The sequence below is a fragment of the Castor canadensis genome, chromosome 11 (genome assembly GCF_047511655.1).
Source record: "Castor canadensis chromosome 11, mCasCan1.hap1v2, whole genome shotgun sequence".
NCBI classification, from domain to species: Eukaryota; Metazoa; Chordata; class Mammalia; order Rodentia; family Castoridae; genus Castor; species Castor canadensis.
Window position 1 is genome coordinate 124,726,186 of NC_133396.1, and position 14,791 is coordinate 124,740,976.

Consider the following 14,791-nt stretch of genomic DNA (forward strand, 5'->3'; position numbering starts at 1 on the left):
ACAGTACCAAGCATAGTGAGCCACACAAAGCTGTATAAAGCAAAGTCTCTTTTTTAGGATTTTAATCTATGTCCACATGTAATTTCATCAAGCAATGTATCAGGTGCTATGGGAGTTCAAAGGCAGGTTCATGCAGGCTTCATGGAGGAGGTTGTTTTGGGGGTAAGCCTGGAAAGATGGTTCAGATCTGGAAGGTAGAAAAAAATTGTCAAGCAAAGGCACAAAGACCAAAATCCTGGGAACAAAATTGGAAAATGGTGCAAAAACCATGTAATCTAGACCCTTGAGTGACAAACTGGAGAATGTGAACCTTTAAAGATTATCAGTAGGAATAAAGTGTGTGTGTGTGTGTCTGTGTGTGTGTGTGTGTGTGTGAATGCATGCAGTGATTTACTTTTTTCACTATTCCAAAAGCAAGAGAAAGAAAATTACAAACACCTGAAGTTTAAGGATTTTGCATATAGAAAAGGCAGGCTCAAATAAGTGTTTTAAGAAGATTAATCTGGCAGTGTTTGGTAGAATTGATTAGAATATTCTGGAGGCAAGGAGATTTCTCAGGTTAGTGCAGCAGCACAGATAAGAGGCAATAAAGCCCAGCCCCAGTCCTTAGCAATGGAAAGAAAGTCAATGACATCAATGTGGTCTCCATTTCTCTGTTACCATGTTTTCTGCACCATGGTATACACATGCCATGTGCATTTAAAAATGGTTTTGCCTTTTATAATCTCAGGGAATCTTCCAGCATCCAGACATAGCCCAATGTCAGATAGTGGTGCTTCAAGCCCTAGAAGCCCTCCCCATCTCTACAGCTCAAAGTGCCATCCTTAGTGTTAATGAAAGCAAAAGATTACTGTTCCCCATTATACAATGCATGACAATCATAGACCATTGAAAGGAATGAGTTAATTGAAGAGGGCAATAACCCTCTTAAGTTCCCCCATCCTTTGCTCTCTTTCCAAACTGCAGGTGGCTTTCTTTGTCACAGTAGAGAAGACAGCTGTATGATCTCTGTCTGTTCCCTAAGACTTATCTCTAGAGGTGTGCAGCACTTTTTAGTTGCAATTTTTAGTTCCAATGCAGGCAATGCCCCACCCCAGTTTTACTCAGGGAAAACTAAGGCCCTAGAGAGGAGCAGAATGGAAGAAAAAGAGAAAGAGTTCCTGCAGGCTTTGGAATCAGGTAGCTCCAACTTTGAGTTTCACTTTGCTGGATTCACTCTGTAATCCAGCAATTAACACTTACCACTTCTTATTTTGCAAAATAGAGAAGCTTGCCTCATAGAGTTTTGAAAATTATTCATGTTTACACCCCCAACCTTTTGTACACTGGTTGAAATAGAACAGATACTCAATAGATAGGTTGAAATAAATTAGTAGCAAAAGTTATTGAATAGCACTGGGAATGGCTGGTCCCAGGAAGTGCTAATTTCCTTTTCCCTGTCCCTCCAGGGGACTGGGATGGGGCATTTCCAAAAATACCAACCTATCTATCAATATGCCTCCTTCCAACACTACTATCCATCCTCTTCCAGAGCTTGATAAGAAAGGCTGCCCTGCCCTCCACCTGGACCCTAAAGGTCCACCTAAGAGCTCTGATTCTGTTGTGAAACCACCAGGGCTTCCCCAAGAAAAAAACCTGTGTGGAGTGCCTTGAATAGAGACTCCTGCAGGAGCTTTGGGTAAACAAAGATTCTAATTCGGCAGAAGTTCCTCATTATTCTTTATTAATTCCTCCTACCACTCCTCCTTGCTCCCCCACCCCCAACTATGTGCACTCCATGTGAATTATTGCTTTGCTCTGCGTGATTTGATTTCATCTGAGGCTGCTTATTGCTTTGGCTGTCCCTAGCTGTGTTTATCTTATTGTTTCCCAGAAAAATCAAGTGCTTCCTCTGCCACTGGTAGCTTCTTGTTCCTGAAGCCTCCAGTCTGCTGGAGCCTAGAGCTGGGCCAGTGTTTAATAACCTGGCAACTAAGAAGGGTGGACATAGTGAATATTTACTGAACTAGTGGGGCTGGTCTAAGGGCCAAGCCCTGCACTTCTGCATTGTTTGGTGTAATTCACTCTCATAAGGTGTTGAACCAAGAGGCCAGGATTTTTTCTGCTTCTGGGTCTTCATGTCACTCTCCCCTGAGTGGTAGAGGGAGAAACCCCTAGGATCGGGGCCTTGGTGCCTTTGTGAGGTGCAGAGCAGAAGCCCCTCCTCCATTCTGGGAGTGCCATGGATCAGTGATTGTTTGACCGTGCTCTCCTGGCACAGGACCAGAGAAGGCACCATTTAGAAAAGGACAACTGACCTCGGGGGCTACCCCCAGCATTCTCTCCAACCTAACCCTGAACATTCACCTTACTTATCATAAGTGTTCAACAACTATTCACCATGTCAGTGGAAGGTGGCCCAAATAATGTATATCCATGAAAGTACATGCAAAGACGATAAAATAAAATAACAAAAAGAAAAGAACAAATATTTATCATGTCCACTATCCTTACTCACCAAGTTTTTCTCAGACTATCCCAAGATGCAGAAGTCCAGTGGACAAGTGGTTCCTCTATGGAGTCCACTGCATTTAAGGATGAAGCCCTGCACAGCCTGGGCCCTAAAATCCAGATGTCTCTAGGCCCAAGCACCCCTTTGTTAGCCCCACCCCCTATTTAAATATCTAGGGCAGATTCTTAACGTGCACAGAAATAGAAATAATTATACCATGAAATGTCAATCTCCAGTGTCAAAGCCTGGGTGATTGACCGACAACTCTCTGGGGACCAGTGCTGGGAGTGTGTGTGTGTGTGTGTGTGTGTGTGTGTGTGTGTGTTTGTGTGTGTAAGGGTTGGAGCAGGCATCCTTAAAGCTTAGCACATCTTAGTGACCTCTTTCCCCTTCTCCCTTCTCCCTCTCCTTTCTAGGTTCAGTGCAACCCCTAGGCCAAGGTTTTCAGCCTCTTGAGGCCCCCTCCAATTACCCGGGCATTTAGGGGCAGGCTCCCAGAAGCCCTCCAGGGAGCCCGACCTGCTGGGCTGTAACTCTGGACCCCTCAGTTAACCTTCCACTGCTTGTTTGGGAGGGTGGTGTGCGACAAGCACTCTGAAAGTGGCTGTTGCCTCTGTGTGTGTGTGTGCGCGCAGGAGAGAAGGAGGAAGAATCTCAGAGACTGAATTTACCAAAGACTTCAATCTATAAATAATGCGGGTCCTGAAGCTCTACAAAAATAAACTTCAGCTTGAATCCCCTCTCGGCACTAAGTGCGCAGCTGCAGCTACACACGCTCGTTAGCTCCCTTGGTTCAGTCTGAGCAGCACCAGGTCCCCGCCACCTTCCTCTTCTTAAAGCTCTGAACGTGCACAGCACACACACCACACCCCACATACGCACATACATGTCACATATCACATGTGCCATACGTGCACATGGCACACATCTCACACACCATACCATACATACAATACTTATGCAAACCATACCTCTCACACACACAGACACACACATCATACAATGCATGCACACATCACACACACATGGACACAGACACACAATACCACACACCATATTCACCACACATATACACTACACATCGCACACACATTACACCACGTATACACACATGATACATACATGAGGACACAGACACACTCATACACACACCACACACACTCATAAACCACACAAGCCCAGCCCAGAGACAGAGACAGATTCATAGGACAAAGGCCTCTTCTGAAGAGAACCTTAGGACAGGAGGTGATGAGATTGCTGAAATTATGCTGAGCCCTCAGTCACTGTCAGAAGCCCCGCCCTCTCCAGATGCTCAGGTCTGAGAGACTAAGTTTCTAAGAAATCTAAACTCAGACATAACAACATCACCTTTATATTTGTTTCACACTTTAAATTTTCCAAAGAACACAATTTCTACCCTTGCTTCTCAGCTTCAGCCATGTCTCCTCCTGGAAGCCTCCCCTGGGGCCTCCTTTGGGCAAACCCGCATGCAACTCCTCTCCCAAGGGTCACCTGCATTTTCATGATGATGGTAGGGTTGTCCATTTCCTGGTCCTGAGCTCTTTGAAGAGATACCATGTCATTTATTAGAGTGCCCTCAGCTCCAGAATGCAGGCCTAACTCATGGTAGGCTTGTAATAAGTAAATAAATATGGGACAGCACTGAAATTTATAGCTAATAATTCATTCCACTTTCACAGTATCCTTTTTAAGCTAGGAAAGACAAAGGTTGCCACCATTATTTGGCAGCTACAGAAACTATTATATAAACAAGTGAAGTGATTTGCCTGAAGTCACACAGTCATTAATGAGCAAGTTGGGATTAGATCCCTGCCCTCCTGATGGGATCGGGTGCCTCCCCGTCCTGGTGGTGCCTGTCAAACCAACCTCTTTCCTCCTGAGAGGAAGATTCCCAACCCTGTGCTCTTTGGCAGCTCTTGCAAAAAAAGAAGGAAAATTACTATTATGACCACAACTACAGCCACTAATGAAGTAATATAGGAATACCGAAGCCCTGGTAAGGGCTCCATAATTTAGGGCTAACTAGAAAAGAAATGGATGCACAAGAAAGAAAAGAGTTTGAGGGGCCTGCAGGTAAACTAGTTAATTGGATATGCTGATTTGAATTGGATGATCAATAAAGAGGTTGTCATTAATTTCTGTACAGACATAACTGTGATTTAAAGGAAATATAGGGTTACCATTTTCATTCTCACTTCTAAGGGGCCCTTCCCACCCCAAGAAGTGAATATTCAACCTCTCCTGGGCTTTACCTCACACACTCCAGCCCCAAAGCCAGCCCCCAAATAAAGCCCTCAGATTAGATTCTGAGTTTATTTTTGTCCCTCAGGAAATAGGTGGTTGTTGCATTTTTGACTGTGGAAGGGGTGGGGTCTGAAGAAAGAAGATGAGGAAGGAACTTGGACTTGTAGGCCACCAATTTACTCTGCTCAGTTGCAAAGAACAGTTGTCTGGGCCCTTATTACCCTCTCTAGAGAGCCCCGTTGTGGCTGAGAATTCAAGCTCTGTGTGAATCTCAGTTCTGCTGCTCTTCGGCTGTGTGATCTTGGGAAAGTCACCTAACTCGCCTGGCCTCCCTCAGATTTTGTATCTGTAAAATGGGAATGATAATAGTATTTGCCTCAAGAATACTTATAAAGATTGAGTTCATTTGTGTTGCATACATTCAGTAGGACCCAACACATTGCAAAAGCTACAAATGTGGTAACTATTAACAAATCCATCAGTGAACAGTGCCCTTTGGAAATTCACCAAGTCTATCCTACTGGACCACATTTAACTACGAAGCAAGAGGAGCTATCCTGCAGTCATCTGTGGCTACCATTTTATACCCAAGTGTCTTTATAGCGGGAATTCTTATAGAGCTCACCTATGTCTCCTTATACAACAGTTGAGACACATTTTGTCTTTTGCAGATACAGTAATAACTGTCACCTTATCTGTATCAAACTATACCTCTTATACTACCTGCCCTCTGAGCTTTGTCCAAGCAAAATGTCCCTGGTGGCTTCTGTATGTCCACTGAGGTCAAGCCCCCCGAGGAGAGGTGGTTTTGCTCAGGTGACTCCTTATTTCTGTCCATGTCACTTCTTTCTCTGTCCCATCTCCAGGCTCCCCCAGTGTCTCACTGAGTATTAGCAGTGTGATCTGCTAATACTATTCTCTTGTATCAGATCTGTGGCCTATTTCAGTTTATTGTTGTCATCATGATCATTGAACCTGCCATCTGGATGCAACCTTAAACACTTTGAAGACACCTGTCACTTAGTGGGACACCACAGAACAGAACCCAATTAGTTGGCTTTTAGAATTCCAACTTTTATTTTCAGACTCCCTGACAGTCCCTCACTACTGGCCATCTGTGTCTGGCAAAGATGGAGGCCACAATGAATCTCAAAACTTCCCTGGTCAGTGGGGCACTCTCCCATTAGCTATGTGCTTTTCTCTGGACCCCCTGGCTGGAGCTGGTTTTAACCCCAGTTAAAATTTGGGCCCTAACTGGCCCCAAAATTTTGTAGCTCTGGCAGTAATAAGTTTGTGATTCTCCTGTAACAGGCACTGAGCAGATTGCTTCTTCCTGTTATTCAAAGAGGAAATTTAACTGAGGCCTGGAGAGGTAACTCCCCTAAAAGTGTGCCAAGTTCAGTCAGAAACAGAGTCAAAAGGGAATCCCAGGATTCCTGAGTCCCAGACCACACTGCTGTGGCCTCAAGCGAGCAAAGGGAATCCAGGGAGAGGAAAGACCTCTGCTTCCCAGTTTACCTTCTGCCTGTCAGCCCCCGCTCCTCTTCATTCTCTTTGACCTCTGACTCCCTAGCCCCCATCTCCATTTTCTCTGACCTCCTGTAAGTATCTTAAAGGATTGCCCCAGCCTGTGGCAGATAGCATGGAATAGGCAGTATGCAGGGAGGCACTAACTTCTTGGCCAATACTGCCCTTCTTTCCAGGGATTTGTACTGAATGGAATAAGATAGCTTAGTTCAGGTTCAGGGCTAACAACAGCTTCTGTTATGGTTTGGTTTTAGCACTGATGTTTGAGAATTATGTAGATTTGATTCTGGCTTCTCCTGGTTTATTAAAAGATTGGGGTTGCAAATGGGGAATATTAAAAAGCATCTGATTAGCTCTCTGATTCAGTAAAAAGTTAACGGGTGGGATTTGTCCTAACTGAATGCAGCAGAGTGTGATGTTAAGTTGTCTTTGGTTCAATTCCAGCTCTAATCTGGCCACGGGTTCTGTCTGGTCCCAGGGACCACAGAGGGGGGCCAGACCTTTAGCATTTGTTTATTCCTTCTCACTTTGTGTCCAGACCTTGCTGGGGAACCAGGCCAGTGCCCAGGCTCATGGACAGGGTAGCTGCTCCAGCTGGCAGAGGGCAAAGTGGCCTCCTGAGGTAGGAAATCCTGGGCCAGAGCCCATCCAGTTCCTTGAGGAGACCTAAATCTCCCTGAGATGAGAAGCTATCCTGGGGAGGTGGGAGGGGAAACTGAGATATTCCCTTTCCGGGTACAGCGCCATTCAAACTCAGGCAAGAAGTAGAGTCAGAATACCCCATGCTGTTGAGATAGAAAACTGAAGCCAAGCCAACCAGAAGTCATGACCATAACATCTTCCATCTGCTTTCTGAAATAGCTCCAGAACTTCTGTGACTAAAAGCTACCACATTTCTGTAAGACCCTTTTGAAAATTTGAGCCTGTCTATCCAGAGGAAAATGCCATTTAGAATGATAAGGGGAGCCATTTTAGCTTGGGGGAAGTTTTCCCAGATAGATATCTTGCTTTTCCTTCTGCTTGAATCTCATAATCAGAATTGCTGCAGGGATGGAGGATGGATATTCAACTTTATCATGTCATGGCTGACTCCTAGAGTCTTCCTCCACCCTATGAGAATAAAGTAAATTCCCCCTCCCTACCCCACCCCCAGGAGGGGGAGCTTTAGTGGTAGTTGTCAAGGCAACAACCTTCAGTGCAAAGAACCCTCATTGGAGGTAGAAAAAGGGTGGAGCTTAGTGGAAAGAAGAGTCCAACCCACAAGGGGAGTACCAGGGGTAGCAATGGCTAAGAGAAGAGTACACTTGAGTCCTTTGAGGGTACCTCCTCAACTCCAACTCCAGAGCTTCCCATGTCACCTCCCAAAGCAGTGAGGAGGAGGACATGGTATTCCTGACTCAAGCCCACCTCCCACCACCCCCACCCCCGATCTAGGCAGGAAGGTCTCAAACGGGAATGGCTGTCTTTGCCACTAGGCCAGAGCTTCCTATATACTACATGGGCTCGTGGTCACCTCCCTACAAGGGCTGCTCCAGTTTAGCCTGACCCAATAGTACAGACCATGCCCTGTCTAAGGCCCCTCAATTATGCCAGTTCTCGGAAGGGTAGAGAGAAAGGAATGGCAGCCCAGTTCCCTAACTCTGCAATGAATAATGCTATTGAGCCTCCCCACTCAGGCAGGAGGAGCTGAAAATGTCTCTCTTCATCTATGTTTAGTTTACTATGGCACCAGGGCCAAGCTTGGTCCATGGGAGGGATAAGTCATGGTCCCTTGTCCTCAGGAGCTCTCAGTGTGGTGGAAAGAAATAGGCAGGGGGAGGAGATGGTGAGTACAGGAGAGAATGCAAAGGGTATGAGGGAGGAGAAGGCTGATTCTTCACATCTTCCAGAGAAAGTATCCTTTGACCTCATTTTGATGTAGCACTAAAGAGTCCAGGATACTCCATCAGCTGATTCACAGTTTGTATCCTTTCAATGATCGTTTCCCGAACATTCCCTTTTACACATCACCTGCTATGTCCCCAGCCTCATGCAGGTCCTCTGAGAGTGACAGGAAAAATAGAAAACACATTTCCACTTTCAGAATGTTGACAGCACATATGAAACGATTATAGAACAATTCAAGTAGGTGGTCAATACATGTTAGCTAGTACATATACAATGAGAAAATCAGCTGATTACAATCCTAGGACAAATTGTCAAATAGAAAAAAGGCATCCACATAGGTGTAATTGATTAGCCATTAGAGAAGTTGGGAAGGCTTCTTGGAGGAGGTAGGGCTTGAGCTAGAGAGCAGATAGGTGGGCTGATGACAGAGAAGATGAGCTGGGGCTGGGAACAATGGTGAATGGTCAACTGCTGTGCAGGAAAAAGAGGCTGCTGGGTGTGGAGCATTCGCTTCAAGGACTCCTTGCCACCAACTTTTTGCATGACCTTAAGGACCTCTCTCCTTTGAGTTTCAATTTTGGGTACAAAGGAATCATCCTAGATTAGTACTTCTTAATCCCCTAGACATCACCTGGGAATTTTAATAGCATGGACATCACCTGGGATTTTGTTAGAAATGCCCATTCACAGGCTTCATGCCTACCAAGTCAGAAGTCTGAGGGTGGGCCCAGACACATATTTCACCAATCCCTCCCAGCAATTCTGCGGGAACGCTGATTGATGTCACTGTTTCTCCGTGGCTTCTCTTATACCCAGTGAGGATGCCTAGGAAATTCTGATTAATGGATGGGCCTGGCAGTCATATTTTTTTAAAACTCCTCAAATGGTTCAAATGTGCAGCAGGGCTAAAAAGCCCTAGACTAAATGGCATCCAAGTCTTTTCTGACTCATCGTGTTGGGATGGGGTTGGAGAAAAAGAGCCAGAATCCTGGATCACTACATCTCACTAGATGGACTTGCAGACAGCCAGAGCCTATGTCTGGAGGCAAAAAGACTCTCCTAAAGTCAGAAATCTCTAATCTCTTAATGACCAGCTATTTGATGGTTTGCACAATTGCCTACCATTCCCTGATATCTGCCTAAAGCAAGGATTCTGTATGTAGATGTTGACTGTCCTACTCCAACCACGCATAAGTGTGCGTAAGCACACACTTGCATATACATGCATCACTCAGAGCTATAAATATATGTAGATGCACACAAGAACAACCACATAGGGATAGTCAGAACCATTCCTGAGGATATGAATGCATACACAAATAAACCTGCCATCAGAAATCCTAGACCCAGCACTATCAGAATGCCTGGGAAAGGACTCCTCTTAATGGAGACTGGAATTTGAAGGAAGTGTCACTCCTGTGCACAGGGTAGTGATAAAGAGTGGTAGCAATTGTCTTCACTAAGACACTTCCTGTAGATGGAAGCAGGTAGCCTATGGGCAAGGCTGAGTGTAAACACTGAGGACACCCTTATTTCTCTTGCAGATTCGAGCTGATGGTCCCCCACATGGTGGGGTCCAGTATGAGATGGTCTCTGTGCTCAAAGATGGGAGCCCCATCCTCCGGGACATGGCCTTCTCCATTGATCAGCGCTACCTGTACGTCATGTCTGAGAGACAGGTAAGTGCTAACACCCATCTTTCTTTTCTAAACTCCAGGAAACCTGTGATAATTTGTCGCCTTTGCTCAGAATTAATTCCCTCTAACAAGAGACACCTCTATGTTTTCTGCATAGGGGTCCTGAGAAAAGCCCAACCCCTGGAAGCTTTTGCAGAGAACATAGTGAAGCAACCAGGGCCAGCCACTTCCCGGAGGCTTCTCTCTAGGCCACAGCCCCTGTCTCAGCATGATGAACAGCCCCGCAAGAACGGGCCAGACTGCAAGGAGCAGCTTGGTGTGATTAGGAGGTAGATTTACTGCTCTCGGGCCCACAGAGTCTGCTGCTCAAGGGAGCCAAAGAGATGTAAATAATCCAGGCCTCCAGGCTGGGCCTGCTCCTGGGAGAGACAGAACCAAGATAGGGCCCTATGAGGAGATAAAATCTTGGCCTGAGTCTGAGACAAGTGCAGGGAAGAAGCTGGACAGATCTGGGAAGCTGAAACTATGCCCACAGAGATCTTCTACCTTCTGCTGGCTAACAACTGAGCAAATTCCCCACCCTCTTAGACATAGGAAGGGAGAGGTTTTTTCCCTGGATTGTATTCATTCTGAATGTGTCTGGGTAGAGAAAAGGCAGCGCAGAGGATGCCCTGGTGAAGGGATTTCCTTTTTTGTTGTTTGTTATTGTCAGCACTAGGGATTGAGTTTAGGGCCTCATGCTTACTGGGCGGGCACCCTTACAGATTGACCACTCTGCCAGGCCCTGGTGAAGGGAAATGGCAGGGGGTTCACCAGATCACTGGAGCTCCAGGGAAATAAGCAAAGAGTTTAGCAAAGGGTGGTTCATTCCATCCACTGGTCATTGGCTTAACAGTTGCTCAGCAGCAGCCATGGTCTTATCCTTGGCAGGATAAATAAGATAAAGGCCAGTGACAGAGTAAAAGAATAGTGAGTCTGTCTCAGCTGCCAAGCACACTGATGAGGCTGAGAAGGATTCTGGGGATGGAGGGCCAGTGACTTTCACATGGTGCCTCCTGGTTCATATGACATTCTCCAAATATTCTGCAAAGGATTTCAATGTCCTTGATCAGCTTCATCCTTCCCGGGGTCCTCTTTATCTCCTTTCTTTTCAAATGTAAGGAATCTGAATCAAGGGATAAGGGATAAGCAGAAGGAAGAAGTAAGAGGCAAATGGGCACATGAAAGCATTAAGGGAAGCAGTGATGCAGTTCTAACTTGAAAATTATTTCTTGAGAATAGATGACACAAATCCTATGCTAATTGCATGCAAATTACATCCAGATCCTCTTGAACCCACCTGTCTTTTTCACTTTCTTCATGTGGCCCCTTGCAACTGAGGCATAAACAGGTCCAGATGGGATCTTGGTGAAACTGGAAGAGGCTCTGCCTAATGTAGAGACCAGGAACTAGAGAAAAGATTAGTTCGAGAAGAATTAATTTAGAAGGTAACACACATCCACAGGAAATCAATGCGAGTCAACTCCCTGTATAGCTATCCTTATCTCAACTAGCAAAAACCCTTGGTCCTTCCTATTATTGCTTATACTCTCTCTTCAATAAAATCAGAGATAAGGGCAAAATAATTTCTGCCTGGTAGTGAGGGGATGGGGGAAGATGTAGGGGGAAGGGGGGAGAAATGACCCAAACATTGTATGCACATATGAATAAAAGAAAAAAAAAAAGAAATCAACACTGGCCCACTCTCCCAATAAAACACTCAGTGAGACAAAAAAAAGAAAATAATACTAGACACCTATGTATTGGGAACGAAGTCCTGAGAAAATATCAAAATGAATGGGGCTTGATCACTTCCCTGAGTTGATTACAATCTAATGAGGGTGAGGAACATACACCCACATATCTGTAACATCAGATTGAAATTTGTGAATGCTCTGCGTTTTCCTCTTATTTGTTGTTTTAAGTCAGAAAGTTACTTTTTAAGTAAAATCGTAGCTGCTAACCATACAAATTCAAAACACCATTCCAAAAGCAGCCATAAGGCACCAAATTCCCATTACGTAACATCATGTTGCCACTTAGTAACCGCCATCCCAGACACTTCTGTAGGAATACTTACAGACAGGAGAATAAACGGGCAGATGGCAACCTATATAAAAGGGGACAAAAGGATGGCCAGAAGGCCTGAAGAGACTCACGTTTTGTGGGATATTTTCAAGAGACACTCTGTATAGCTAAGGACCAGGCAGGTAGTTCTGGGTGAGAGCTTTCTCTCAAGTTCCCTGAGCCCACTGAGGTGGAAAAGGAGAAACTGGAAATAGAATTGACCAATGAGACTTAGGAGGACTGAAAAGGTGCCAAGGTACAAACTTTGGTTGCATATCTTTTTCTCAAGTGGTTTGCTTTTTGAAAGTACATTCAAAATGTAGCCAGAGAAGAGGGACTGGGTCAGAACTGAGGCTGCTGAGTAGACTTCAGGGCATATCATGAACTCTTGGGTCCATATCTGATGCTCTTAGAAGTGTCTAAGTGTCTTGGAAGTGTCAGCCTGGCCACACCAAGTGTCCACATAGCTTGTTGTAAATGTCTTCTCCTTTGACCTCATCTTCTGATTAAGTCCGTATTCAAGTAGTAGTCAGTTATGGTGAGCAGACAGGAAGCATTTGGGTGTAATGTTATGGGGCTGTCTCTGGTTAAGTGAGATATTAGTAAGGGACCTCTCTGTACCAGGTGGAGCTACAATATGGAAGCCAAATCTAAGGAGAATTTGTAGTGGAAGTCTAAGGCCTGTCACCAGGAGAACCATAAATCGTGTAGCAATAGGTAGCCAGGTGATTTCACTAAGGGCTGAGTCCAGGGCTGAGAGCCAAGAGCAGTTCAGCAGGCCCATCTGTCTGAGGCCACTGAGCACAGAGTATTCACAGATAGCTCGGACCTCTTAAAGGACGCAGTTTAATGTGTGGCAAGAGAACAATCAGTGAAAATGAAGTCAGATGACCTGGATTCTAATCCAACTTTTGCAATATCAGTAACAGGACTTTCACCACCTCAGTTCCCTCCTTTGTTAATTAGAGGAGTTACATCACGTAATAAGATTGTCTCTGAAGCTCAGAGCTCCCTGCCTGGAGTCCCTTCTCACCATTCTGTAGCCTAGTATTCTTGGACAAGTCACTCAACCTCAGTGTGTCTCATACAAGGCCAGTGTAAGGATCACCTGAGACTATAAATGGAGAATTTCTTTTTACCTCACATGTCACATAAATGCTTACCATTAAGACTCTGTATGGTTCCTCCCAGCTCTTGCATTTTATGGTTCCATTACTCAGGGGTGTAGAGATTATGAGTGATGATTAGAAACAAAATAAGGTGTATGTGACCCAGACAGCAGTCCTCAGACTGAACCAGAGTGCTTATGTTTTAGTGCTGGGCCCACCTCCAACTCCCTAGGTGACCTGAGCCCTTAACTTCTCAGGGACTTGAATTCCCTACCTTCAAAGATAGGGATGATAATTCTAATTCTGACATCACTTCCAGATCTTAAAAGACTCATCCAAGATCCTGGCATTAAGACTTTTTCCTTCTACAGAAAACACCATAAGCAGTGTAGATAGATTTGAGGTTTGATCTAAAGAACTTTCTGAAGGAAGCTCATATGAGATTTTTCCCTTAACCTTTGTTCACTACACAGAAAAAGAGTGCTGGTTTGGTTGTATATGAGTATATTCATGAGTTGAGGGAGTGTATTACTCTGCTTTTCGTTACTATGGTAAAATACCTGAAACTGGATAAATATAAAGTACAAAGGTTTATTTAGCTACTGTTTTGGAGGCTGAAAGTCCAAATATTATGGCCCAGGCTCTGGCTGTGTCACATCATGGTGGATGGCATCATCACAGAGTCAGATGTGAGAAGGCCAGATGAAATGACGAGACAGAGAGGCCAGGGCTAGGCCAGGCTTGGTCTTTTATAACAACTGTCCTGCAAGAACTCACCAGGATCCATGAGAATTACTTCAATTCCTTCCAATGGCAGTGTCCTCAGTGATCAAACTATGTTCCACTAGACCCTACCTCAAAGGTTGCAGGTCATCTCCCAACACATGAACCCTTGGGGTGTACACTCAAACCATTCCAAACCCTAGCAGACAACAATTTTAGACTCTGGAGTTCTCTAAAAGGCCTAAGATCTGATAAGCCATCATGGGAATAGGACTTCCCACAACTTCACTGTATAACGTCTCTGGCAGCCTAATCGTCTATCTGGTACTCATCGCTTGCCTCCCAGTTCCCCTACCCCTTCCCTAAAACAAGGCACATTTTGTATCCTTGGGACCACATGAGGTTAGAACCAAGTCCCTGGTCTTCCCTTTGTCTAGCTAGCTTTTTATCTCCCCTAAAGCATCCAATAGAGCACTCATATTCTTGCTGTCCTCTTCCGCTCCTTCTCCTTCTCCTTCTCTCTCTCTCTCCCTCTTCTCTTTCTCCCTCCCCCTCTCTCAGTTAACTAAATGTAATTAAGAAATGGGACTAGTAAGAAGTGTTGGGTCGTTAGTGCCACTGCCTAACAAGTCAATGTTAATGTACTGTTAATAGATCTATGGCCAGCCAGTCCCAGGGGGAAATTTAGGAACTGATTCCCCAATCTTACTGTTAATTGCCCAGGTGCTCCACTGAGTGCGTGCCTGGCTCTTCCCTAGAAAGCCATGCCGGCCTCGTCAACAGTGGTTCAACAGATGTCATGGGCATGAGTACAAGTTGTTCCCATACCCGCAGTGTCTAATGGAAGTCAGACAGCAAATCCAGGGAAAATCAGGCTGCGAGCCAAGTAAAAACCCAAGTAGGAAGTTGAAAAGAAACTGGATAGCTCCAGTTTCCACCCAACTTGTCAGGCTGGCCACTCCCAGAAAGGGAATACAACTCTGTACTCTGGTGGATGGGAAAAGAGTATAGGAATGGAAGCAATTATTCTATTCTATACTTTAATT

The 14,791-nt window shown here is 45.1% G+C and overlaps 1 protein-coding gene across 1 annotated transcript in view; it reads left to right on the top strand.

The window, feature by feature from the left end:
* Positions 1-14,791, top strand: part of Plxna2 (plexin A2) — a 203,066-nt gene that overhangs the window by 86,410 nt on the left and 101,865 nt on the right. Inside the window, exon 4 of the mRNA XM_074048431.1 lies at positions 9,715-9,849. Within this exon, the coding sequence (XP_073904532.1) occupies positions 9,715-9,849 (135 nt within the window). The remainder of the gene's footprint in view (positions 1-9,714; positions 9,850-14,791) is intronic.